Raw genomic sequence first — 27,311 nt, 5'->3', positions numbered from 1 at the left:
TGGCAGAAATCTTTATATATTCTTCTTTGGTTGATGACCTGGGCAGCCTGTTTTGAATTATCTCCCTTGACTTGCATTATTTGTCAGTCTTCTCCTCTTATGTTCACTTCAATAGCAATTTGATCATTTGTGTTGGAACTAAACCATCTAACATCATGTAGCAAAATAACTCATCCTAGATTCAGGGTCTTGTACGTGTGCCTTTATTTACTTTAGATTGCTTGGCCTTGGAATAATTTCTGAACTCGCTTTCTTTGGAATTGGATGACTGAGTTTGAAACAAGCTTCGAGCAATGAAAACTTACTGTGTCCCGTAGACGATAATTTAAAGACATAGGGTGGTTAGGTCCTAAGTAGAGCAAATAATGCATAATTCATGGTGCCTCACAGCAGATTTGGGTGTGGGGAGAAAAGGAACAAACCCAGCAAATCTGGTCCAATCCACTTGCTCCTGGTTTCCTCAGGAACTGATAGAGAACGATAATGAAACATTATTCTTGTACTATGACTCTAGGCATTGAGTGGGGTGAATAAAGATTTTTGTTCTCCTTTCCTGAGATATTTGTCCTGACCTTGAGTTGGAGTCAAAAGCTCATTTTCTGTTCCTGCACTGATGTGGTGTCTCCTTGCTACTTGAGAAGCGGCAGAGGAAATACTGATAATTTGAAGTCTGAATTCTGTTTCTGAGGCACGCTACCCCTTCATCCCAGTGCAGCGGCGAAGCCTGGGTAAAGGGTGTTGTGCTGCCCTTTCTCACCGGGGCAGGCTGGCACAGCAGGACTGAACACACTTTTACTTCCATTAGGAACATCCTCCCCAGTACTTAGTTTTCCCTCAGAGTATGCTTGGGCACCGGGTGATCGTAGTGCTTAGCTGGATGTGATTATTGCAAAGACTCTGAATAGTGTGCCGTATTGCCGAAGTCAAATTTCCTTATCCCCTCTTACTAATACATAAATTGCTTTTTGTCCAAATGCAGGTTAAAGCTGAGTTTGTAATGTGACCTAGACATACAAAGCCACGTACAGATTAAGAGTAAACTGGGAGGAGAATCCAGCATCGCTTTTGTGGTTCTGGTTTTCTCCTACCTTAGATGCTGGTGGGGAGCAGAAGCACCACTGGTGTCACGAGCCTTTAAAATGATACTGCGTCTGATTACGGGTGTAGGTCGGGACTATTTTACTCTGGTAGCCCAGAAAAAAGGGGAAACCCTGAGGTACGTGACGAGCCAGACTGAAATAATTGTCTTGTTGGCTTGTTTCAAACAGATGCTTCTCTTCTCTGTACTCTGGTAATTAGTAGATCAGCAGAACCAACACACTCAAATTGCTTCTCTGGCTGCACATGGAAGCATTAACTGTGTTAAATCCTCTGGTGCTTTCAGTGTCTTGCATATAACCAGAAAATAACTTGATGTTGTAACAGGCTACACGGTACGATCTCTTACAAGCTATTAGTGATGTCTTGGTTTTCAAATACTCTAAGGAATTGCAAAAAATGATGGAAACTTCAGTACAGAGTTGCTACCTGAATAAAAGTAATAAGGGATCTGCTGACTTCCATTTGTTGGCCTCCACAGTGTACCCAAGGTTACTCAAGAGGACAGGTTAGAACTCCGTTCAAGTGCAACTGCAGCAATTGTAATTGACAGTTCTTGAACTTGATTCACCGTTGGACCTAGTATTTCGGTAAAAGAGGCGATTGCCTGCATTATTTGGCAATCATAGTGCTTTATGAATTTTAATTAAAGCTCAACACCGTTGCTGCTGGAATGCAGTAGGTCTGAAACTTTTGAATTTAATGATGGCCTGCGGGCCAGGGCGCAAGCACGGAATCCAAACCCCCTGCTCCCCCACTTGGCTTAAGAGTTCCAGAGCACTGAAATACTTCCTTGTTCCAGTCTCCCTTGATGAGGAATTTCAGACTTGCACTTCTCTTCTTAAAATGAACATGCACGTGTTTACCTAGCACCGTATCTATAAATATCTTACAAGACACAAATCTTACTATTTGGCTTACCACAGTTCTGAATTACACTATGTGCATAAATCTCAATAGCTGTTACTCGAAATGAGAACTCCAGTGCTCTCTTTCAAGGGAATGGTACTCTGGACGCTTCCTCTCCTCACTTCAACTACTTAGATATCTGTCTTAGATATCTTGGATAGCTACGCCGTACCTTCTTCTGCAGAAAGAACATCAGGTGTGACACCTGGACACTTGGAAAGGGCTGGCGTTTCTCGTGGGCTTCTGCACGGTGGAAAAATACATATCACAAGCTGCTGAAGATGTGCTAATTTTAGAGGTTAGCTGCACCCTTGCTGTGACTTTCTAAGTATGTAGATCCTGAGATGTCTTCGATTTCAGTGAAACAGCAGCAAAAACATTGTGTTGCAATCTTAATTCCACTTTAACTGCATCTTCATCAGACTGTAGTGGTTTTAAGTTACAAATGCACTGGAGAAGTGTTTTTATTATTACTTCTCTGTGCCTCTACCTCAGCAAATACAGCAATGTAAATCCTTAATGCAAACGTCACTGAGCAGATGAGTTAAATGCTCGCAGTGGGCGAGGTAAGAAGTGTATCGCTCGCTTTCTGCTTAGGAACTAATCGATATGGCTAGCAACGTATTAAATCTGCCAAAGCTTTCCAAGTGCCAGAGGTGAGCGTGATACTTTGAGATCATACTATTAAAAGGGAAAATGACTATTGGTTTTCTGGTCAGAGTGTATTTCATTACAAACACCTCCGAGAAAAATCTTAATAGGTAATCGAACGGCTAGCGAGAACCAGGATGCTTCTGATCAAAAGTAACAACTTGGTTTACTCGGAGTCATCTTGTGCTTCTGGGTCCAAATAGATTGGTTTGTTTAGCTAAAACCAGAGGTGTTGCTCTGGGCTAGAGCCCAAAATGTGCTTCCAAGGTTTTGGCAGAAGCAGCAGCAGCGAGAACACATTCAAAGAGAATGGACTAGCTGCTTCATCAGCAGAAAGTTAGCACTATTTAAACTGCTCCAAGTGTTGAAATGATTTGAACGGATGTTATATTGAAAATATTCTCAATTGTTTGTCAGAATGTTGCTAGTATTTTGGTTTTTTAACAGAAAACAGGACTATAGCCAATGGTGTTTATCAATGTCTAACTGCTTAAAACACTCCTTAGCTAAGACCAGAATCAAGACACTTTTCAGTCAGAGAAACCCTTTCTCTGACTGCATTACAGTTTAAGTCATGCCCCTATATTGCTACTGATGTAAAATTAGGATGAACAGGTACCTGTATTTACACATACATGTGTGACTCAGTGGTATTCCTTCCGGGCCCCGTCAGGGTTCTGCCTTGCGGATGAGTCATTACTACTGATGGTAACTGAAGCGGTTTTGTGCAATCGCTTAAGACCGAGCCACTCCTCTGTGCCTCTCAGTGGCATAATAAAATAACCACACTTGTATCTTTTCTTATGTAGAACAAGCAATCATCTATACAGCAAAAGTCTTTTATTAAAAATCACAGCACACAGATCCTTTGGCCATTAAAGGCATACACGAAAGGACATAAATACATATACAATACGCTTAGGCAATTACCATGAGTTTTCATCATCACAGATAGCTTCAGATTTCGAGCAGTTTATTTCCTATATCGATGCTGAGCAAACAAACTGTGCCACACCCCACCCCCAAATGGTAAAGTTATGTGGCTGCAAAAAAATGTGCAAATTCAGTCAATTGTTTAAAAGATACTCAGCACAGTACCCCACGCTAATTCTGTTTCATAAAGGCACACTTATTACGTAGCATCCTTCAGCTTCAGACAGGCTGCAAGCAGCAGACTGATCCAAGTTTTACTAGACATTACCTAAATAGTCTGTATTAGAAAGTAAAAACTGGCATATTATGTTGGCATAAAGTAGTTCCAGTTCCAAGGTAAAAGCATATCTTACACAGGTACATGTAGCAACAGATTTGAGTCTTGCAGGCAGTGTGTTCTAAATAAAATATACAGTAGTGTAGGTGTTGACAGTTTGTTAAGCGTACAGCAGTACCAAACCCATATTTCAGCTCTGATGCTGGAGCTGAACAGAAACTAATAGAAATGCAATGTTTAATCACCTTCCCATGCTGCTGAGCTTTGAATCAAACCTGCAAAGCTAACACCTTGGCCCCCAAAACACTAGCGTTAACAGACATGAAATGCAAATTTAAACACTAAAAAAAAAAAAAGGCATTTCAACTACAGAAAACGTAACATTTGTCAAAAGTATGACACATAGAAGCTGTATCTGAGCAAGCTTCACATAAACAAGGCTAGACATTCAGAAAAGAAAGTATTCAGTTATAGGAATAGTAATTTCCAAGTTGTTTTTTTTTTTTTCTTAAATCTTGAACTGGCTATATAAATTCTTGGAAGCTTGAGGGTTTTTAAGTGGAGTGGTTAGCTTATTTAGTGTGGAAATTAATGTTTTAGCTACTTATTTCTACACAATGCAGTAATTAAGTCATGTTGCACATAACTTAAAAAAATCACTGCAAAATAAAATCAATTTTCTAGTGGAGTTTATGCCATTGTCAACTTTAAATATTTCAGTATCAATTCTTAGATATGATCACGGAGAGAACACATCATGAACAATTGATTTCTCTATTAGCTCTGGTAGAATGCTAAATGCCTGATTTAAAAAATATTTTTAAAAAAATCTGTAAATAATAACAAAAACCTCAGTAGCGTTACAGATCAGCTCAATGGTAGTCCTGAATGGACACCAACATAAGCTTATAAACTTGACACAGTTGCTTAACGTGCAGTGCGTAACACATATCTAGAAAAGCTGATGTGATAATTTTTCCCCACACTAACAATAATATTAAAAATGCAAAGTATTTATGAAGAGAAAACTTGGAAACCAGCAGAAACACCATTTAAAAAAAATATAAAAAGCCCAAGATATCACTAACCTATTGTCACTAAGAATGGCTACAAAAAAAAGAAGATAAATCTGTTCCTGGATAATTTTGTTTTCACTAAGGCCTACAACAAAACTTTCCAGTCTAATACAGCTCCTATAAAGACCAAAACCCACTTATTTCTCAGCAGATTTAAACATTCTCCCAAATGCTGGACCCACTGAAGTCAGACTCCTCCCCCTGACTTTCAAGAGAGACAAAGATTACATCATGGTTTTCAAGTATAAAAACAAGTATAAAACTTCTGAGAGGATTTCAGGAATATGGAACCTGGTCCTGAGAAGGTATGAGAGATAGCCTTTAATTACTACTTTTAAAATATTCAATTCGTATGTTGTTCAAAATGAGCTTTATATTTTGCTTTAGAAAAAAATGGGCGCAAAAATGAATTTTGGACAGAAACTTTAAGCTTTAAAACTTCTGTGACTCACTCATGCAATACACAGATGTTTCTTGATTATTCAAAATAACATCAATAGGTCTTTCACATGCAAACTTGTTCTAGTAAAATATAAAAAAATAACCTTGTACTAATGTTTTTCTGGGGTTTTCCATACAACATGTGGGATGTCCACTCTCTCCCAAATGATTCAATTTGCTTTTAAAATACTAAAAAAAGAAAAAAGTCTAAACTTCATCTTTTACTTTTGTGGAATTTCCTGGTTAACTGGGATTTAAAGCTAAGTGCTATATTTGCAGTAAGGGGGTGTCTACTAAGAAAACCAAAGCCACTTACCAAAGGACAAGAATCTGTCAAGCCTTCCATGCTAATTTGTTTTGCAACTAGAGCAAAACATAGCTAACCTTACACAGAAAAGAGTACAAAGATGCTGTGTCAGACTGAGATCCAGACATCAAGAATGTAAGAGTGGTCACCACTGTTTCGGAGCTTCATCGTGCACCGAGACAGGCAACAGGCTGTGCTGCTGTCGAGATCTGCTCTGCCAGGTCCTTCAGGGTGCACACCGTGTTCTTCGCACTTGTGTCAGAAACTCTTCAAGAGAATTTCTTAACGATTAAGTATTTGTATGCATCATATCTTCCATGGGGTCAAATATCAGATGGAGATCCAGCATTTTCCTGCCATTAATTTTGCCAGCAATGAAAAAGATTTTTTTTTTTTTTTTGCGGGGTTGGAATGGGGGGTTGTGGGCAGGGAGAGTCAAAGTCAGCAATGTAAACAACTTCCATGAACACAGTTATTGGTAGAAATGGATAAACTGTACATTCTTACTAGCTTGAGAGACATGCAGCAGAGTTTTGATCTGCAGTTCAGATCCCAGTACTTTAAATAATGGCTTGTACACCAATAAATTCAAGCACTGCTTGATATGTAATTTTCATGGACAGTACAGTACCTCCTTAAACAAATTTAAAATGACATTTGACTATCTTATTTTTTCTATACATAATACATTTTCAATAATTATAAATAAATACTCACATTACAAGCATTTAATCACATATATACACACAATAGTAGTGAACCCCAAATGGCAAATAGGTTTTTTTTAAATACTAAACCAAATTTAAATTTCCTGTAATCATGAAATTCTTGTTTTAGAATAGCATACCTTGTTAAAAAGCACGTCTGCCTATCTGTCAACACATAAGCATGCGTTAGAATGAACACATGCTAAAAACTTTTTTTCCCAGTATCTTAATTTAACTTTGTTTTAGAAGGAAGTAAAAGATTTGTTTAAATTTTCAAACTAGAGAATTATCAGCCTCTGCAGAAGACTTTTCTTAATCATCAATAATTTAAGCAAAACAAGAGTAACAAAAACCCCCCATACTTGATTCCTTTGGTATGAATTGCTAACTTGTTAATTTAAGAAGTGAAAATACAGAGATATTGGCAGCCTTTTTTTATCTTTGCAATTTTTCTCTTCCTGCAGGTGGGAACAGACACTAACCTGGGGAAAAGAAGAAATGAAATCGTATGAAAGTGCAGTGTGCAACAAACAGTAAAACTGTTAAGAATGCCCTTCAGGCATAAAAGTAAAAACTCTGCTTATACGTAAAGATCTGTAGCTGACAGAAGTCAGTAACTGTGTGCTAGTACTGGAAAAAAAGTATTTGTGTGTTTTAGAGCACCTGCCACTCAAAAATGTTTGAATTACAGGCTCACCTAAAGGTTTGAAGATAAGTAACATGGTGAAATTGTCTAAGTGATCTGTTCTACAGCCAAGAATGTCCTGTCTGTGTTTACTGTTCAATACTGCATCTGGTGCTGACAAGCTGCGTCAGTACTAGCATTATTTGTAGTGTAGACAGGACTAAGGGACGTAATCCCATTTACTGACACATCACTTGAGCAATTAACTTAGACCTCCTGTAAAAGTATGTTTAGTTCCACTAAAAGGTGCTATTGGAGAGAAGGAGGGAATCCACACAGTCTAGCTTCGGGGATCTAAATGTGACTGTTGGGCGATTAGTCTCCTTCGATTGCAGTGTAGCTCCTGAAAAGAGAGACAAGGTTCTCCTCAGATAGGTGTTTGGGGGGTGGGGGAGCCCATTTCTCTTGACTACATACAGAGTTTACTTTCTTAGCTGAGGTACCCATGTTAGGGCAATCCTATTTGAACTCCAAATAGTTTCTACTTATCTAATCCTGTTAAACTTACACTTTACAGAAGTAATCCAGAACAAGACAAATCTGAAGCCTACAACATCTGACCTTGTAGTAGTCAATGAGATTACTTACTGTTGGGAGGGGAAAATGTTTCTTCATACACAGTGTGTTTGGAGGATAAACTAAGAACAACACCTATGCCTAACTGAAGGCTAGCTTTGTAGCATACTTGCCCCCAGAACAAGATAATATATTTTATATCTGCCAAATACCATAGCTCATCCACCTTTCTAAATATACTTACTCCGTACCTGCCAGATAACTTATGTACATGTCTTTAAAACAACAAAAAGCTTAGAGACAAGTTACACAGAAGGCCTAATAGTTCCGTTCTTGTAAATCAGAGCATTTGCCAAAGAACAGACTCTCTCTCCCTCCCCTAACGTGAATATCCTAGGTACAATTGTTCCCTTTACTTGACTGCTTCTGTCAATAACCAGCCACCCGTTCCCACTGGCAATAGCAACTGATTTGCAGGCCCATTAGAATCTTCAAACCTTGTCAAACTGACACTTGTTCCTTGCCAAGAAATAAACAGCAGATGCTAGTTTCACAATCTTATAGATAGCATAAAGGCCTGTCATGATCTTTAGCAAATAAATCTTAGGGTCTGTTAAACATCTTCCAGCAACTTTTCATCTGTGTTATCTTCCCCCAAATTTTCTGTACTATCCATTTTTTGCAACCTATTATTTGCCTTCAGTCCTGTCATATGAGCCTTTCCATGTTTTTTGTCATCTTTTTTTTTTCTTTAAACATCTCTACATCATGCCACATCAGTAGCTCTTAGGAGTTTCAGGGTTTCATTGATTGTGACATAATGAATCGTGCAAAAGCTTTTGAGTAATTTTTAAGCCCTAGTTACTGGGATTCTCCCCAAGTAACAGTAACCAAGCTCAGAGTCCATTAACATTCTGCCTTCTCCTTCCTCAGACTTTCATGGGATGCCATCCTTCCTCTGGCAACACTGCGAAGGAGGCACTCCCCAATCATACATGTAGGAAAGCCTGAGCTTAACCTCCTCCTTACAGAGCTTTCCTTCTTTAGCCAGGGTCTGGTGCTTTTCCAGCATGTCCTCGATGCTTTGCTTATGAGTTACTATGTACTTATTGTTGCAACCCCGTGACTTATACTCAGTGTCAAAACGAGGGTCGTGCACTCTCTTCACATCGATGGGAGCTAGCCACACTCCCAGGGAGACATCTTCACTCTGCCACATGTTCAGGTAGTCTCTGCTAAGACGCAAATAGCGCACCAGATCTGCAGAAATCACATAACCACCCCCCAGAGCATATGGTAGATAGTAGTCACAGAGCACCCAGGCGCTCTCTTTCCATTTGCCGCCAGATTTGACTCGACCGCGGCCAGAAAAGAAGCCCCAGTAGAGGCGACGCGGCTCCTTGGCTCTCAGCTCCTCCACAAGCACATCCAAGCGTACGAAGGTGTCGTCGTCGGCCTTCAGAGCAAACTGGAAGTCCAGGTGCAGATCCAGCCAGACGTACGTGGCCAGGACTTTAGCAGTCAGGTTCTCGTAGGAATCCCGCAGCTCTGGCAGGAGGAGGAGGTCTCTGTGCTGGCTCTGCTCTAGCTCCAGGCTACGAAGCTCCTCAGCCCCGAGCCCCCCCGTGCCGATCACAAAGCGGCTCCAGATGTCATCGTGCGGGGGGCGGCCGGCGGCCGAGAGCCACGTGCTGCGGATGATGCTGCGACGCTCGCTGTACTTGGGGCCGCTCGTAATGAGCACGGCCAGGAAGGCGGTCTCCTCAGGCGAGGGTGGCGGGGCTGCAGGGGGATGCGGCCCCCTGGCACCCCGCGGCGGCAGGGCTGCAGGCTGGCTGTGCGGGAGCCCGCGGGGGGCTGGCAGAGGCCGGAGGCCCTCGGAGGTGCACTTGGCCAGGTAAAGCAGGACCACGGCGAAGAGCGACAGGCCGCCTAGGCCCAGGGCCGTCTTGTGGCGGCACAGCAGGCGCAGCAGCTTCATGGCCGCGAGGCCTCGAGCGGGCCCCGGCCGGAGCCCCCCCCGCCCTTCCAGGCCGCGAGGCCCCGCCCCCCCGAGGATTTAGGCGGGAACGGCAGGAGCCCCGCCCCCGGGGACTGGAGCGGCTTACGGCCGCCGAGAGGAGACAAGGTTCCTGTGGGAACGCTTACCGCGCTTCGCCGTCCCTCAGAGGTGGTTTCATGTCTCCTTCCTGCCTTTTCCCCTTCTCCTCAGGGAAGCGGCGGCCCAGGCCGGGAGGAGGAGCGGCTCCGTCCCTGCCTACCTGCCGGGCCTCCGACGCGGACTCGGTGTGTGCAGCGCCCGCCGCTTTGCTCGCCGCCTGCCTTGTGGGGGAAGGGGTAGGAGGAGTGGCCGCGCCCTGCACCACCTGACCTCGCACAGCGGCGCCTTGCGGCGGCCATCTTGCAACCGGGCATGCGACGCCGACATGTTGCCATCTTGGTTCCGGGCGCGCCGTACCGTGCCGTGCCGGCTGCTGGTTTGTGTCACGGCAAGGGAAGCCGCGGGAAGTGCCGGTGCAGCCGGGGGCGGGCTGCGCCTGGGCTGGCTCTGTGTCCAGCACTAAGGGGAGCTCTGGTGTGTGGCGGTGTTGCGTCGTTGTGGCACGGTATAGCATTGGGAAAGTAGTCGTGAGTTGACTGGGTAGCTAGCTGTTCTGATTTCGTAAGGAGTGCTAGCGGCGTGTTACCTACAAAACGCAGTATTTCAAGGGCTCCCGAATAAAATAGAGAAGCACAAAACTGGAGATGTACGTATAGCCAGGATCTGACAGGGAATTAAAAAGGCTCCTTCGCACTTGGAGGAGGTCTGCTTAATTATTGAGGTAAGGAAGAGCACGTGAGCAAACACCCTCAAATCGTTAGCACGCCTTGTTTTGCCTTCCCTCTTTACCGGGTCACGGCAGCCGCAAGGCCCGGGTGGCTGCGGCGGGTCGGGGCGGTCCCGCTGTGAGGGGAAAATGGCTGCCGCCAGCGGAACGGGCCGCCCTCCTGCCCTACTCCAAGATGGCGGCTCCGCGCCACTCACGCACGTATTGCGTTTTGACGAAGTTCCTACGCGGCGCTGGCCCTGCCCGTGCTCCTCCCTCCGCCCGTGTCTCTGGGACGGGAGTGGGCCTGGGGTCCTCCGCGCCGGGTGACGTCCTTCCGTGAGGAGCCGCCGCGGCCCACGCAGGGACCGGGAGAGCGGGGCGAGGGGCAGCGAGGCCGAGGCTGGCCTCCCCGCGGCCTGTCACGGCTCACGGAGGCTGCGTCCCCCTCCTGCAGGGAAGGGGCACCGCGGGCGCCCCGACGCTCTCGGTGAGTGCGTGTGACCCTTCCTGGAGCGGGGTCGGGACCGCCGCTGCCCTTCCAGCCGGTGGAGAGTTAGCTGTCGCCGCTTGGTCTGTGACTCCTGCTCCGGGCTGGGCGGGCGCTGCCTGCCCGGGGCTCTGCTGTGCCCGCGGGACCGTGGATTTTGTGCTTCTCGACGCCCTGCGGTCCTTTTCCCCGTCCCTGCGGTCTGCGAACTCGTACGTGGCAGCGATTTTCACGCACCAGCAAGCAGGTCGTGGCTTGTCCTGCCGGCTGTTTCTTGTGTGTTTCCAGCTCGGCTTTACGTGGTGGCATTTGTAATCGTATTTCCCTCAGTCACCTCTTCCCAAAAAAAAGACCTTTATGTCTCTTGAGCCTTTCTAAAGAGGCGGTCTGAGATCTCCTGTAAATTGTTGCGCTGTCGTGGCTGTTTCCGCAGCTTGCTGGGAAGTGCAGTGCTGGTGTTGGGGTGACTGCACAGCTGAGCTCCGACAGTAAGTGCTCCCTGCGCTGGGCTGACTTGTCAGGAAGCACCTGGGTTTGAGCTGTCAGGTCAGCTCATGCCATAACACCAGAAGACAGTTTTGAGAGCAGAACTAGGCAATTTAAAGGATGCTATCTTCCAAAGTCCTCTGACAGGGGTTACAGTTGTGCAGACTGAAAAGATTAACATCTTGTCATGTATTTATTATTTAACAGGCTTTTAAAATTCTTCACAGCAAATACTTGTGTGTGTAGGTTCTTCTGAATTTTAGGGTGTTTTATTAGTGACATAATATTCCAGAGTTTAACTTGTATGTGTTCTCTTCCTTTTTGTTTTTAGATCACTTAATCCATTCACAGTAATTCAATCAGCCAATACTGTGAATCAAAAGGAGAAAAAAAATGATGTCAAGACAGGCCTTTCTCTGCAGTTTGGGATCTCTGTATTTGTCCCTTCTGTTTGTGTTTCTTCTAATGGATGTTTATGCAAGGCCTGCAAATAATTCGGCCCTCAAAGAAAAGCCAGCTGACAGTAAAGATGAGAATGAGATCTTGCCCCCAGATCACTTGAACGGGGTCAAAATGGAGATGGATGGACATCTTAACAAAGAATTTCATCAAGAAGTTTTTCTAGGAAAAGAGATGGAAGAGTTTGAGGAAGATTCGGAACCCAGAAAAAATAGGAAGAAGCTCATGGTCATCTTTTCAAAGTGAGTTATGTACATTGCCAGGAACAGTGCAGACTTTCTCTGATCTTCAGAGTAAAATTTGCAAAATATTCTGTAATATTTAAAAATTGTAATGATGAGGGGGAGAGCATCATACTATAAGCACTGTGTTCATGTTATTAAGGTATTAACATAACTGTATGAACCATTCTTGGGAGTGAGAATACATGTCTTGAGAGTCATAATCAGTATACAGGATTGGTGCTGTGGTCTAGTGAAATCTGTGACAAAACATACTGTCTCTATTTGGAAAAAAAACCCAAACCCAAACAAACTATCTAGCCTCTTGAGGTATGAAAATTGATTATTCCTTGGGCCAGGAAACCAGGAAAAAGTAATATTAATCACACTTGTATCTTAGATTAAGGAATTAGTAAGGAAGGGCTTCCTTAGTGGTAGGATGCCTGTGCAATGGATTAGAAGGATGGGAATTTGTTTCAGTTTTGTTCTAGCAGTAGTATGCTCTTGCTTTGCTGTAAGTTTAGTTTTGATTGGCAATCTAAGTTTCTTATGTATTGCTTGGGTTTATATTCAGTATGGATTTTGGTTTTGTTTCTATTGTGACTTCTGCAAATAACTGCAGAGGAAGAATACTGAAAAGACAATAGTAAAGCCAGAGGGGAAGAAAACGGACAGACAGATAATGGGGTAAGATTGTGGTAAACAAACAGTTGCTTTCTGTTCACAAAACTTCCTAGTAGATGTCAAGTGTCTAAAACGTGAGTGTTTCAAATTAATTACATGAAGGTTAAAAATAATTATGCCTAACTTCACATACCATGAATTCAGAAATTGACATGACAGCTTTCTTCATTGTTAGCAGTGTTAACAAAACATTCAGCTCCTCAGAATTTAGAAAAAGAGAATGAAACATGAGAATTTTGTAGCCTTTTTGAAAACTTCATCTAGCTCTTTATTTGGTGTAAAATATTAACTTTACTTTTAGACATTGAAGTATTTTCCCTTTTATAAAGCACTTGTGCTAGGTAGGGTTTGTGTCAGGTAATAAAGTGCCAGATGTTAGGAGGTCAGTAAACATAATGGCAATGGCAGTCAAAGTCAGTACATACTTGTAGACACTAGGTGGCAGAACTGGCCTTATTTGCATTTTTGCAATGGAGGATTAATTTTATTAGAACAGCTTAAACAACATTGGTGCTCTTAATGCTGATGACAATGTGGGGATGCACATGTACTTGACATAAAATGAGAAACAAACTTTAACAAAGTTTTAACAAACTTTTTTCTGCAAACTTTTCATTAACAGAGAAAAATATCCATAACATTGGATTTTTTTTTTCCTGGTGTTCTCCTGAGTAAAGGCAGCTAAAGCAAGTAGGCAAACCAGAGTGCCTTTTTCATTTGGAGTAGAGTCCTTAATTGCTATGTCTGCTGTTCAGACCACTCACTTCGTTGGTAGGATATATACAGATATTAAGATTGTGCTTAGATGCTTTTATTTTCTTTATTGCTGTATGCTTATTGGAAACATTTAACTGGTGGTTAGTAGATGTCATACAGAAATTGCTAACTCTGTTCATTTCTGTCTGTTATGGAAGAGATTGTCTTAGGAAGCTTAAAGCAATTGGATTCAAGATTGACTTCACACAGATACTTTCTTAAAATTACAGTCCGTCAGATGATCAGATTAGAAATGTAGAAAAGCATTCTGAGGAATTCGGTTGCTTTCTAGACCTGCTCTTAAAGGCTGAGTGAGAAGAAAAATACTATGAACTTTTGTGAAAAGCTGGTAAGTCACAGGCTTCCAGATGCTTTGAAAATATTTTCTTTGAAGGCATAAAGAAAACATACAATGTATTTTTAATTAATGACAGCTGAGATTCTGTGGCATGCCAGGATGATATAAAGTAGTCAATTCCAAGTATACATTATTGTCTAATAGGGTTACTGAAAATAAAGTTGAAACATGGAAGAAAAGTTCCCCAAACCATGTTTTTCTAGGCAAGCAAGCTATATGTGACTGAAAGAACAAGTGGCATTTCATAATTTTGTATTTCAGTTTCTGAAGTCACTTTTTACTGGGAGGACAAGCTGTACTTATTTACAGAAGTGGTTTTTTACCAGTTAACCAGTACTTCTGCTTTGCCCTGTGAAATTAGAGTATGGTGCAGAAAATCTTGGGTGCTTCTTTTTAGTCTTCTTTGTCTGCCAAGGGTAAGTGTTCAGGTATCTTCAGGTCAAGAAAATCTGTCAGAGGGACTTACTTAACATCCTTTCTTCTTGTACTTCTCATAATTGCAAAAAACCCACGTTTGCTATAGTCTTCATTTAAATAGTTTAAATTAGCCTGGAATCTATAAAAAATTCTTTTGCTCTATGGTGTAGTTTACCTTGTGTAGGTGGGTGTTGATGGGTGGGAAGGAAAAAAGATATTGAAAGCACTCAAACGTATTTATGGTAATGCTGATTTCACTAAATCAATGACATTGGGTACTAGAATTCAGTTTGGTGAGCCTTGCTTCAAAGGGTCAGTTATCTTTTAAATTACCTGTACTGAACAAAACCAATAAATTCAAGTACAGAAGAATGTAATGTGCGTGGCTTTCTGTCAGGGTGTTTTTGTGGTGATGGAGTTACTCAACTTTCAAACTCACAGCGGTATCCTTCTAGCATTTGCATTTTGCTGATGTTTTCAGCTACTTAATGGCAGCCCTAGTTGTGATTTAAAACTTAATCTTTGTGTTAGCTAGTACCTACCTTGATGGTCATTCATCAGGTCACAGGCTAAAATATACCTTCTGTTAATTACTACTGTGTACAGAGATGTTTTGGTTTATTTTCTTCTCCTTGTTTAAAAGTCCTGAACTTACCTCTTCCTAAAGCAGAACTTGTTCTGAGTCCCACAGTGCTGCTAAGTGTAGCTGAGACTTTACAGTTGTGACTGTGTTCAGACTGCACGTAGGGCAAGATCCGTGCCCCCTTTCTTAATTTTGGATTTGTCTCATAGCCTAACACAGAATTCATTTCTACTGGTATGCGTTCTGTCTGTGGCAGGAAGATGCTAGTAACGACAGCTGATGTTGGGCAATAGCAGGTAGAATGGAGAATGAGAAGGGACATTTTAAGTTTTCCTGTTTTGTATCTTTGTTTTAGATTACAGATTTGTATTATTCAGTTAGAAAACTGTTGGCTGTGAATGCCATTGGAAGATTTCAAGTAGCGTGTGCACCCCAATTTGTGTTTTTCCTAACCTGTACATTTAAATGTATATCTAATAAATTTTGCATACCTCCAACCATGTAAAGTAGAGCTTTGCTTTGGTTTCTGTTATTAAAAATTATTTTCTGGATCTGCTTTTCATTATTTGGATGAAACAGAAACCACCTCTAAAGTGATGTGCGTTACATGCTCAAAAAAATCTTTAGTCCTTTAGGTAAGATCACTGCCTTCCTGCTCCCCCCAATACCTCAGGCAGCATTGCAGTGTTGTCATTTAGGAATCTGAAAACTCGAGTGGCCAATATTTATTGATAATACTTTTAGATGTGGACTTTTTGAAAGGTGACCACAAAAATCTGATTTTTAATGGCTTGTGGTTGAGAAACTGTGCTGAAGTGTTTAAAACTTGTTTTTCCAGGCTTGACATCTATATTCAATGCAACCCTTACTACATGCTTTTGTTAAAGAAAAATTTCCAATTGTCCTACAAAGTAGTATACTTGCTTGTTTCTTACTCAAAGGTAGTATTAATATTTAGGCTGTGAATAGATAATTAAATATAGTTTGAATAGTCAGTGAAGTGTTAACCTTGAACTTAGACATTATAAGGAACTGCTGTAAGTAATGGTATTTATCACGCTGCATCAACTGCTGTCTGGGCTGTGGTTTAGCTATAATTTTCTCTGGAATGAGAAAGATAAGCAATTAGATAAATTGCTCTCTGTAGTCTGGGTTTTTTAATTCAAATTTATGCTAAAAATTGTCCCTGCTTTTACAAAAGCTTTCTTTGCCGTCAATTCAGGAAGTAGTACATCATATACCTAAGTTTTGATGAATTTGAGATAGGACTCTAGCAGAAAACTATGCTTCTTGTAGAAAAAGAGCAATCAAGATTTTTTTGTGTGTTTGATTTTTTGTTTTGTTTTTTAGCTAGTATACCATGAACTTTGAGAAATCGTCACAAGATTTCTATACACAAATTTCCAAGGAAGGTTTGAGCAAACTTGTAGTCTGGCATGATATTCTTGCTTGGATTCATCTTGTTTTCATGCACTTAAATTCTTTCTTGCCAGTACTTGTTCCTGAGCAGTTTTTTTTAAGGAGTGCATTAGAAGGTACCACTCTTTACTAACATCTTTTGAGTGTTCAGGCCTATCTGCCTCAGAAAACTGATTGCCCATCACTGTGCTATAGAATCAATATTCTGTGACTTACCAGTATTAGGTTGTTAAGCAACATGTAATTATCTAAGCTTGTCATTATTACTGGAAATGTTTTGAGTAGTCCATTTAGAATGAGATAGTTATCTAAGGAAGCATGGACAGTCTTTTGTTTTTGTTGTCTTAGATGGTAACCTCGCAGCAGGACCATATCTTATGTTTCATATAATTGTAAAGTTGTAAATGTTCCTCTCAAAAGCAGAAATGCTGTTTATGGACACTGAAAGAATTTCAGCTCATCTTATACAGTGGATATCTCTTAGTTCATGAAAATCTGAGTCATTGGAGACTTCTTGTGAACTGCGGTAGCAGAACAAAGGTGTGCTTTCATGAGCTAGAAGAGCAGTAAAATGGGATGTTTGTTACCTTTCTCCCTAGTTACAATGTGATTTAGATGGAAAGTACAGCTTGGAAGTAGTTAAGTTTGATAGCTTTGATGTGAGGAAACTAGAATGTTAAATGTTGAGGGGAAAATACTTTGTTTTCCCTTCTCATTTTTGATAGTACCTATTCCGTATCAAACCCTACGTTTGTTCACCTGGTAAGTGCAAGGTGGTGTGAGTGGAACATGGCCATTTTACTGGTCTTGCCATTGATACTGAAAAGTTGCTAATACTGAGCCTGTGCATATGTGTGTGGAAAGATGTGTTACAATATTTAAAACCACTGATACTGCATTTATTAATACAGTTAAGTGTTGTAGAAAATTAGGTGCTAGGGTTGTTATTTGGCTTTAGCTTTTAACATTTACTTGACATTTAAAGGCAAATCACATATTTTATGACTTGAGTTTCAATGATAACACTTCAGTACTGTTAAGACAGTGATAGAAACAGATAAAAAAGACAGAATCGAGCTGGGGGTTTTTGTGTTTTTTTTTTTTTTTTTTTTTTAATTCAACACAACTGGTTTTGGTATGCTTTAAATAGAATCTTGCCTCCTAAATGTTAGTGGTATCTTTTCAGTTTTAAATATTTAAATACATCTTTTTTGAATAAATAGTGATATGCTCAAAAAACCCCTGTTACTGTTTTTTATTTGTTCTTCAACTGTAATTTTTATATTAACTTCTTTTTTATGAAATAAGCAATAATGGAATTGATGGTATGGCAGTGTATCTTTCTTGATAAAGCAGTAGCGGTAATATATTAAGAAGAGTGGATTGTCAGATTGAACATTTACTGATAATTTTAATCCAGTAGAAGAAGTTTAGTTCTGTAGCTCAGTAGCACTGAGTACAAGCATATCCTTTGACAAAGCAAAATGAGCCTGATAACTCAGAAACCTAATGGAGAACAAATGTATGTGCAGAACTTTTGAATGTGTTAAGAACTAAAAACTATCAGCTGTAATGTGTTACCAGAGATCAAGGTATAATAGAGGAAACTTGGTTTGTTTGGGTTTTTTTCCACTTACAAGTACTACAGTCAAAGTATTAAATAGCTTGAAAGTCCTTGCACCAGTGTTATTCACTTTTTTTTTTTTAATTGTTTTTGGTGGTCATGATAGTTGTGATGTGATCTAGGCAGACGCAGGGAGACAGTTCATCAGTAAACTTCAGAGCTCTTGGAAGATCGAGGTAAAAAGGACTTAGATAAATTGAGAGGGAGTTAATGATTTGAGAGAATGTTAGAGAATAAACTTTTCAAAGTAGTGAAAGTCTGCACCAGCTGGCAATTAAACATTCTGAACCAATAGGAAATGAGCTCATATGCCATGAGTGATGTGTTTGTGGTTTCCTCTACTTAAAAAAATTACTCAAAAATATAATATTGAAATGAGTTAACAGTGAAGTATGGCTGAATGTTTTTCACTGAGTAGTAACCTAGATGTTGTAGTTACTTAATTATGAAATAAGTGGCTAACTTGCTGCTTGTTTACTCTGTAGTTTGAAGAATGTACAACTTCTCAGAGAGAGTTATAAATATACTTTTTTCTGTAGCAAGCTGTGTTTGTTATTGTTCAACAAAGTAATTAATTTAGAAGCTAAAAATAATCACACCTCCCCCCCCATCCCCAAATCTAAATCTCATTTGCTATTCATCCATAGGGTGGATATAAATAATGATAAAAAGATAGGTGCGAAAGAGATGCAGCGCTGGATCATGGAAAAGACAGATGAACATTTCCAGGAAGCTGTGGAAGAGAATAAAATGCACTTCCGAGCTGTGGACCCTGATGGTGATGGTAAGGTGAATGGTTCCTCCGTCTCCTGATGACATCTTAAGTCAATTGCTAGTAGCCAAACCTATTGGCTGCTCTTCAGATGTGCTGTGACAAAATCCAAGTTTCTTTGGACAGCATGTAATCACAACAGTTTTGATCAATACAGAAGACAATAGAGCAAAGAAGTAGTGTGCTCCAGTCGGCACTGTAGTTCTGTGTTGACTGCTATGTTATTTCACTTCTGGTCATAGGAAATTGTAACAAGTTAAGTGGCTCTGCCAGGGATGGGGGTGAGGACGGTGACATAAATAGATTATTTTCATAAGGCCTGTCTGGTCTGAAGAAATATAAAAGTGAATCGGGTGATAGTTTTCATATTGTCATTCATAAAGCTTAGTGTGATGGTTATAGTGCCGAACCAAAAGATTTTAGCGCGTACCGTTTTAAGTAATGAGACCAAAAGTTCATTGTTTAAGCGTACTATGTCATGTCTGAGAGATGTCCCTTTCTTACAGGCCATGTGTCCTGGGATGAATATAAAATTAAATTTTTGGCAAGTAAGGGCTTTAATGAAAAAGAGATTGCAGAGAAGATCAGAAACAACGAAGAATTGAAAATAGATGAAGAAAGTAAGTGCACACTGTTGGTGTGTGTCGGTTTTTCTTTTACTTTCCTAAAACCTGAATGTCAAAACAGTTCTTAACAGAAGATGAATATTTTAGTTGTTCTTCTGCTTCTACACAAATGTAGAATGTGTAAGTCATTAGACAGAAATACTAGATTCCTTTCTAACTCAAATCTGCCTTCCCAACACTCTTGATGTAAATATTTAACACTGAAAAATCTTGGTTGCTTATTTGTTACTGCCTATTTAAATAGTTTTCAGTTATTTATGTTTAACAGTCTGCTAAAATTTGTCATACCTGTGTTGTCTGTGGGCCATCGTGTTGTTTGTTAATGGGGGAACCAGCTTCCCTGTTGCTCCAAATGAAAGGCAGCTGCTATACATGATTCCTATTCTAAAATTGAGGATGGGTGTACGTGCTACCAAACAGTGTTGTGTTTAAATAGGTATGTGCTTAGGCACTGCAAAGCGTACTAGGAGTTAATAGCAGAAGGTTGCCTAACAATTGTTTCATGTTTTGTCTAGGTTCTTTATAGAGAGATATCGATTCTTTAGGTTAGTGAGATTTGATCATTTCTTCCTTGTTACTTTTGAAACTTTCATTTGAATCTGGCTTGGTATAAACACGACAACTCTTAACAGTGTAATCTCCCTGCTCCCCGCCCCCCATCTAAAAGTGTTTAAATTTACTGTTAAGTAAAACACAAAGCCTTAGCCTTTCCTTGCAGGAATTAGTCATTTAAAAGTGGGTTATGTTATATTTTCCATTTATCAAAAAGCAACTAAAATGCAAATGGGCCTTTGAATTTTATGGCAGGGAAAACACCTGTGCAGTGTGTTCTATGGCAGTGTGGTTAAGTACAGTTTACAGGAATGCTCATCAGATAAAAGATTTGCTGAATAAGGGAAGTGTGTACATAACCATTTTTCTATCTAGGTAACAAGCCTTGTTTGGGAAAATCAAATTAGTTATCTACCGCTTCCTGAGGATGATAGACTGAATTTATTTTCATACTGTAGTGCAGTGTAAAAGTACTCTTTTTCAGTCTATATAATGAAAAATAACTGAATATGTGGATTTTAGGGCATGTTCTGAGTCTTGTGTAGAAGCACGCTACAGTTTGGATGCCAGGGCAAAACTAGGGACACAACTTTATTTAACTTATGCAAATAAGGACAGTTTCAACTGACAGTTGCGTTTCATTTGAGAGTAAGCGAGAAGGGCAGGCAAAGGGAGATTAACTTGTGACTTCTAACGTTTGGGGTTGGCTACACTGGAAAACCATAAGCAAGTGATTTGATTATTCTGTGTTTACGTGTGTACTTGACATAACAAACTTGCCATTTGCAAACGTGTGCTAAAATTCATATTGTGACTCTGAAGGATTTCTTTACTCTTCACAAAAAAACATTCACTGGAGACTTACCTCTTAATTGCAACTAGTGATTCAAAAATGTAGATGTGACCGTTGGCATTTTTTTTCCTCTTGTAACTCAACAACCAAAAGCATGCAAGAGATATTTAAGAGAGTTTATTAAATTAAAAAAAAAACAGTTTTTTATCTGAAGACAGTAGTCTTTCAGAGTGTTTTTAAAACTTGTGAAAAGCAAATGCTTCAGATTTGTGTTTGTTAGTGTATTTTGCAGATAGCAGGGTGTGCTACACACAGTATTTTTTCCAGTGTGTCATTTAGAAAATGCCTACACCAGAAAAAGAATGCTCTATACAGGTATTTTTTTTCCTGTTTGGTTATGTTCAGGACCACTAGGTGCACATAATATTCATGTTGTGTGTGGCAGGGTGGTTTTTTCTTCAAATCAGATGCGTGGTTTTAGTGGAAACTCATGTACAAATTATGATTCTCAGTTAAGTTTAGGAAAAATTCACTTAAAAAGTGCTTGTCTGCATGGTGTAAAAGGAAATGAAAGAAGTGGAAATGCAAAGTGATTTTGCTGCCAATATATTTATTCATACAGATGTACTTCAACTTACTCCTTGCAGCAAAAATATTTCCCTTTATTAAATTATAGTGATAACTAAAATGTATGCAGGGTTTAGGTCTGAAGTCAGAATGCCTTCTGATAGAGAATAGACAAGGTAGCTAAAAGGAGTAATAAGTACTTGTATCCTTAAGTAACTGAAAACTAAATGCATATCTTGCTGCTTAGCTTAGCATCGGTTCTTGATGTTGCCAAACTTCCTTTTATAGGAAGAGGGTTGGTTTTCTTTGTAGGAAAGGGTTTGTTGTTCTATGGTTATTATTTGGGTAGGAAAATAATTGGTTGACATCTTCCTTTCCTGTAGATACTAACTAGGTGTGTGATGTCACAATTGCAATACGTGGAGATAGTGAATGTGAAGAATATTCTATATTTGAAGAATATTTCAGTGCGCAGGACTGTTTTGAAGTAGAAAACAAAAACGATTCATTCAGAAGAAAAGTACTACTGGTATTCAGGCAGGTGCAAGATTTCTGTTGGTAGTGGGCCTCAAAATACGAAAATAAGAAAAGAGAACAACAAGTACTGAACAAAGTTGGATTATTCATACCTCCTACCAGAACCAGCTAACAATACTGGTAGGACAATACTTTTCACTTGATACCTTGAAGCTTTGATACAGGTGTAGCTAAATCTTTATTCTCATCGCTTAAGTTCAGTTCAGTCGTTTGGTTAAAGGATCTTTCCTAGTGTTTCAGCACAAACTAGACTAAATGAATTGCACTTTGTTTCCCCTCAGCACCCACTTCCCCTGGGAGTTCAACTGTAAAATAGTGGGTTCATAAGTCATTCTTGTTAAACAATTGAATAACAGACTAAGGTATATTTTAAGTCCTTTAAGGAGATTGAACGTGATAGCTTAAATCTTTTTCTTAAATTTCTAGCACAGGAAGTTTTGGATAACCTGAAGGATCGGTGGTACCAAGCTGACAACCCACCTCCTGATCTGTTGTTGAATGAAGAAGAATTCTTGTCCTTTCTTCATCCAGAGCATAGTAGGGGAATGCTGAAGTTCATGGTGAAAGAAATTATCCGAGATTTGGGTATGTCATTTTACAACATGCTTTCCTGGGAGCTGTTTACTTGCAAACCATTTTATTGGGTAGACATTGTTAGGTCATTGCACTGTTATTGGTCAATCTGAAAGTTTGGCACGTCTTGTTTGCTCTGTTCTACACATCTTCTAATGTGATGAGTAAGAAAAACTAACAGCCCAAATGCTTGCATCTCTGTGGAGTTGTCCATGCATCTCTCAACACTAAATTTAGTTTCTGGTTGTTAAAGAACAGCACAACATTATATGTTAGATATTCTGAGTACTTCATACAAAGATCAGCTGACGCTACTTCACACTGAAGTGCTGCAGCATTGTAGGGTCACTGTAGCATAGTAGTAGAAAAAGTTTGAATAGTAAAATATTATAAAATATATTGATGCGAATGTTCCATGAGGAGGGCAGTAATTGCTTTGTGCTTCCCCAGTACAGCAGCCATGTAAGAATTGTGACGTACAGTCATGAAAGTGGAAATAAATGGTTGAGGTTTCTTAGAAAATAAGTTTTTTTAAAAAAATTCATAAGTATTGGCACACGTGTTTTTTTTTCTATTGAGTCAATAGTGATGCATATTTAAAACTGCTAGAACATCTGGATTAAAAAAAAGAGAACTATGACTTTGCTTGTTGTTAGCTTAATAAATATGAAGAGTTTCCAGTGATACTTGATTGTGTGGCATGCACAGACAGAACAACTGCAGTACACAGTGTTTTATGAGGGTTAATTTACCTGAATGCTAATACAATGGCAGACTAGATACAGCTGTAAGAAAATTTCTGTTGCAGTACATTGTTGAAAAATAAACAACAACAATTAAAAAGAGTTAAAAAGCCCAGCTTGCCACCTGGTGTGTCCTTCAGGTCCAGTGAAATTCTTTTTTGTTCAGATTATAGATGAGTGTATATTTATTATTTTTTTAGCCTTCTAAAACATTGTATATATACCATAATGCATAGAGGTTTTGGCTAACCAAAGGTATAAATGGTAACTATTCTTCTCTGCTAGAGTCAGGATTGTGGGCTGCTGAAACCAGGCAGGCTGTACCAATGTACCTCTGACGTGAAGGAATTTATAATTTTTAATGGACATTAAGCAAATACTTTTCAGTTTCTATGTACTTCTGTTGTAGATCAAGACGGGGATAAGAAACTTACCCTTTCAGAGTTCATTTCGTTACCTGTTGGTACTGTAGAGAACCAGCAAGCTCAAGATATTGACGATGATTGGGTAAAAGACAGAAGGAAGGAATTTGAGGAAGTCATTGATGCTAACCATGATGGTATTGTCACAATGGAAGAGCTGGAGGTAAGTCTTCCTCAAATAGTTAGTACTAATGTTTTCAAAACCAGCAGTGTTTTTTTTTAATACAAGATTGAAACTACTTCGGAGAATATGAAGTCCAAAAATATTTGAATTAACACTACGGGGTGTGTGTGTCTACTTTACAAAACTTTGGATTATAGTGTTGTTCTATAGTGCTCGCAGATAGTGTTGTTAGCTTTTTGTTAAAGAGGAGGGGGCGTTTTCCTAGCATAACTCTTATTCATAGGTATGCTTTTAGGGTTTTTGTCACATAATGAGGTGCACTGGTTACTGAGGCAGTCGTACTTTCAGTTGCAAAAGGAGTAACTGGCAACTTATATATTAAAAAATAAAATAAAAAAACCCCAACCAACGACCAACAAACCCTGGGCCTCAGTAGCCTAGAAAATAGTAGAGATCCCTTGTCTTCTTAGAGTGTTTTTCTTTTTTAAAAAAACCCAAATTATTATTTTCAAGTGTGGATTCTAGTTTGTGGCTTTTTGGACTTTGGTTTGTAGAAGTAAGGCTTTCTTTTAATAACACTGTCTGCAGAAGAGTCTACCAAACGACATGAAATATTTTGCACCCTATAGTTGTGGCAGTTTTGTGGCCAATCGAAGAGGCTTATGGCTCATTTCTGGCTTTTTTTCCTTTCTGGGTGTAAGAATGTACTTTGACTAGCAGAATTCGAACTGCAGCATAGGCAGTGTGAAAGGAGAACCTCTAAAATGTTGGTCTCCCTGAGACAGGATGAATGTTAAAGTTCCTAATCTTGTCAGTATGCAAATATGTGGGTATGAACGATAATGGTACTATGGATAAACAGTTATATTGTGACATAGACAATGTTAATAGCCTTTTTACCGAGAATTTTCTTTCAAAAATAGCTGCTTTATCTGTGAAGTCTTTGTATACATATACACAGACGCGTGCACGCACATGTCACATCTTCTGAGAAGAAATTGAAGATAATCTTGAGTCTTCTACATCGTGAACTAAAATGCACTGCTTGAAAACTTTTAATATATTTCCAGTTAGGTGAAGGAGCAAAATGCTTTGAATGCTTTGTTTCTTAGACTTCTGACCTCTGTAGTGTCTGCCTGGTGGTTTAAAATGGAACTAGGAAGTTCTAAATTGAACGTGTTCTAAAAAGATTATCTCCAGAAACAAGAAAATTTAGGTCATACAGATCGGTAGTGTGCCACTTTTTAATTTTGAATTGATATTTCTTCACTAAAACCACCAGATTTAGTAGTTTGGTTTGCAGCCAAAATGTCAAAAATATTTTTATTGTAGACACTGGCATAAGCTGAGAAAATCTGGATTTCTGTTAGAACAGCTAAGGAAGCAGTGAATGGAAAAATAGCTAGAAGATAGATGTAAGCCTGTCAAAGAGATGTGCTAACACCTTTTTCCATGACTTATGTTCACTTTGAGGTGTCTTATGTTGGTCTCATAATTGCTGAAGCTTACATAGAGCTAAGGTTCATAATTCTGATGTGTGGAAATGTGTGCTTAGTGATTGAAAATTATTTTTTTACTTGTTTTAGGAATATATGGATCCTATGAATGAATACAATGCCCTAAATGAAGCGAAGCAAATGATAGCAGTAGCAGATGAAAATCAAAACCATCACTTAGAGCTGGAGGAGATCCTGAAATACAGTGAATACTTCACAGGCAGCAAGCTTATGGACTATGCGCGTAACGTCCATGAGGAGTTCTGATCCTGCTCACTTTTCTGGAGCTCTGAAGCACTTTCTTGCTTTCAAAGAAAAAACAAAAGAAAAAAAGAAAAAAATCCAACCCCCAAACAGACAGAAAGTTACTTTGCTGCTATCTGTGTTACATGCCTACAGTGTGTTGTCCTGACTTAAAAAAAACTTCCGTCCATACATAAGATCTACAGCTCTGTTGCCTTCGGTATGAGGGGGAAAAAAAGGCCGGTAAATAATGGGGCAGGCCCTGCATGACATCAGTTCGCCCTGTTTTGTACAGTTAATCCAGCTGAAGTTTCAGCTGCTTTTGGCTAATCATATCTGGTGGAGGCTTCTTAAATATTTAACTCTTCTTGGTGCCCTCGTAGCTGCTGATCCATGGAAATCACAAATAACACTGAAAGATGTTGGCTTTTTTGTAAAGGAGATTGTGGTTCAAATACGTGTATTCTGACCTCATGAGAATATCCATGCATAGACTGATTGGCTAATCTTCCGGTATTTTTCTCAGTGCATCTCAACCTACTTATGTGTTGTTGAGAATTTAATACAAGTTCTCCCTCCATTGCTGAACTATCTTTGGGAGCTGTGGGGAAGAACTTATTTTAAATGTTACAGAGGAACTCTTTTGCATCTACTTTAAAAAGAAAACTGGTTATAGTGTGACAGGTTTTGTGTTTGCAGCTGCACTGGGAATGTGAGAGACTTGAGACTGCTTATGTCTTAAAAAAATTCAAATTTCATTCTAAAATGAAACAATGGGGAAGGTTTCTTTGTGGACTTAAAGATGTTGGCCAGAACAATGGCATTTGCTTAGGTGTATGGTTACTACTTAACTAAAGTTCATTGTTAAAACTAGTATAATTACTTGCCTCTGTGCAAATTAATGATGCTGATGAAGCTGGGGGAAATAGAGGCTTTGCTTTTGAACTGCTTTTGCCAGTGCAATGTACAGTCAGCACTTCAGAAGCTTGTTACTGAGTCTGGTTTTGGGTAATCTCTGAAAGCATCTTGCAACACAAGGGTCATATCCACTACTGTCTAAAATAGAAAATTTATTTTTACTCTGGTTCCATCTTTACTGTAAAAACCCCTCTTTCTGAAGGGTTGCCTGAAAATCCAAGTGAGATGTTATATTTGATTAAATTTATTCTCTTAATATAATGTAAATACAAGCATTGCTGTCTGTTTCTGTTTCAGTATTTCCTCTCTCCTTTTTTTTTTGTTTTTGTTAAATGGCTTGTGTCAGAGTCTTTATATACATACATCTTTTTCTTTTTTCATTAAATACTTTTCTCCACGCTTTGGAAACGTTGCTGGTTTTAGGTTTGTCAGTGAGTGGGGAAAAATTGAAACGCTTCAGAGGACAGACAAATTATAACATGATTTTGCAAGAACTGTAAGAGGGGGATAAATTTGGTTCATAATCTTCTGTTAAAATAAGTTTAGGTTGTCTGCCACTCTGTTGGGTTTGCGTGGCAAGGTTTTGGTAGTAGGGGAGCTACAGGGGTGGCTTCTGTGAGAAGCTGCTAGAAGCTTCCCCTGTGTCTGATAGAGCCAATGCCAGGCGGCTCCAAGATGGACCTGCCGCTGGCCAAGGCCAAGCCAATCAGTGACCATGGTAGCACCGCTGGGATAACAGAGTTAAGAAGGAAAAAAAACCCTAGCATAAGCTTTTGCAGCCAAGGAGAGGAGTGAGAAGATGTGAGAAACTCTGCAGACACCAAGGTCAGTGCAGAAGGAGGGGCAGGAGGTGCTCCAGGCGCTGGAGCAGAGATTCCCCTGCAGCCCATGATGAAGACCATGGTGAGGCAGGCTGTCCCTGTGCAGCCCATGGAGGGTGATGGGGAGCAGAGATTCTACCTGCAGCCCGTGCAGGACCCCACGCTGGAGCAGGTGGAGGCACCTGAAGGAGGCTGTGGCCCCATGGGAAGCCCACACTGG

General features: G+C 40.0%; 2 protein-coding genes across 6 annotated transcripts; one reads left to right on the top strand and one right to left on the bottom strand.

Moving 5' to 3' along the window:
* Nucleotides 1–3,483: 3,483 nt before the first annotated feature.
* B3GALT6 (beta-1,3-galactosyltransferase 6) lies at nucleotides 3,484–9,596 on the bottom strand. The gene has a single exon (XM_054849873.1). The coding sequence runs from the start codon at nucleotides 9,579–9,581 to the stop codon at nucleotides 8,538–8,540; it is 1,044 nt and encodes a 347-aa protein (XP_054705848.1). The 5' UTR covers nucleotides 9,582–9,596; the 3' UTR covers nucleotides 3,484–8,537.
* Nucleotides 9,597–9,674: 78 nt separating this feature from the next.
* SDF4 (stromal cell derived factor 4) lies at nucleotides 9,675–26,678 on the top strand. 5 transcript variants are annotated; one of them, XM_054849869.1, is made up of 7 exons: nucleotides 9,675–9,770; nucleotides 11,715–12,084; nucleotides 18,552–18,688; nucleotides 19,183–19,296; nucleotides 22,178–22,336; nucleotides 23,477–23,652; nucleotides 25,200–26,678. In XM_054849869.1, the coding sequence occupies exons 2-7, from the start codon at nucleotides 11,777–11,779 to the stop codon at nucleotides 25,374–25,376; spliced, it is 1,071 nt and encodes a 356-aa protein (XP_054705844.1). In that variant the 5' UTR covers nucleotides 9,675–9,770; nucleotides 11,715–11,776; the 3' UTR covers nucleotides 25,377–26,678. The 5 variants fall into 5 exon arrangements, with proteins under 5 accessions (XP_054705844.1, XP_054705845.1, XP_054705847.1 ...); XM_054849870.1 differs by lacking the exon at nucleotides 9,675–9,770 and adding an exon at nucleotides 9,980–10,077; XM_054849872.1 differs by lacking the exon at nucleotides 9,675–9,770 and adding an exon at nucleotides 9,997–10,175.
* Nucleotides 26,679–27,311: the final 633 nt, after the last annotated feature.

The sequence above is a fragment of the Grus americana genome, chromosome 21 (genome assembly GCF_028858705.1).
Source record: "Grus americana isolate bGruAme1 chromosome 21, bGruAme1.mat, whole genome shotgun sequence".
Classification (NCBI taxonomy): domain Eukaryota; kingdom Metazoa; phylum Chordata; class Aves; order Gruiformes; family Gruidae; genus Grus; species Grus americana.
This window is presented reverse-complemented; position numbering and strand designations above follow the sequence as displayed.

Bases quoted from the DNA above. Each gene is read 5' to 3' on its own strand.
- B3GALT6 (XM_054849873.1), bottom strand. From the start codon at position 9,581: ATGAAGCTGCTGCGCCTGCTGTGCCGCCACAAGACGGCCCTGGGCCTA.
- SDF4 (XM_054849869.1), top strand. From the start codon at position 11,777: ATGATGTCAAGACAGGCCTTTCTCTGCAGTTTGGGATCTCTGTATTTG. The intron at 12,085-18,551 runs GTGAGTTATGTA...ATTCATCCATAG, and splicing joins CTCATGGTCATCTTTTCAAA to GGTGGATATAAATAATGATA. The intron at 19,297-22,177 runs GTAAGTGCACAC...TTAAATTTCTAG, and splicing joins ATTGAAAATAGATGAAGAAA to CACAGGAAGTTTTGGATAAC.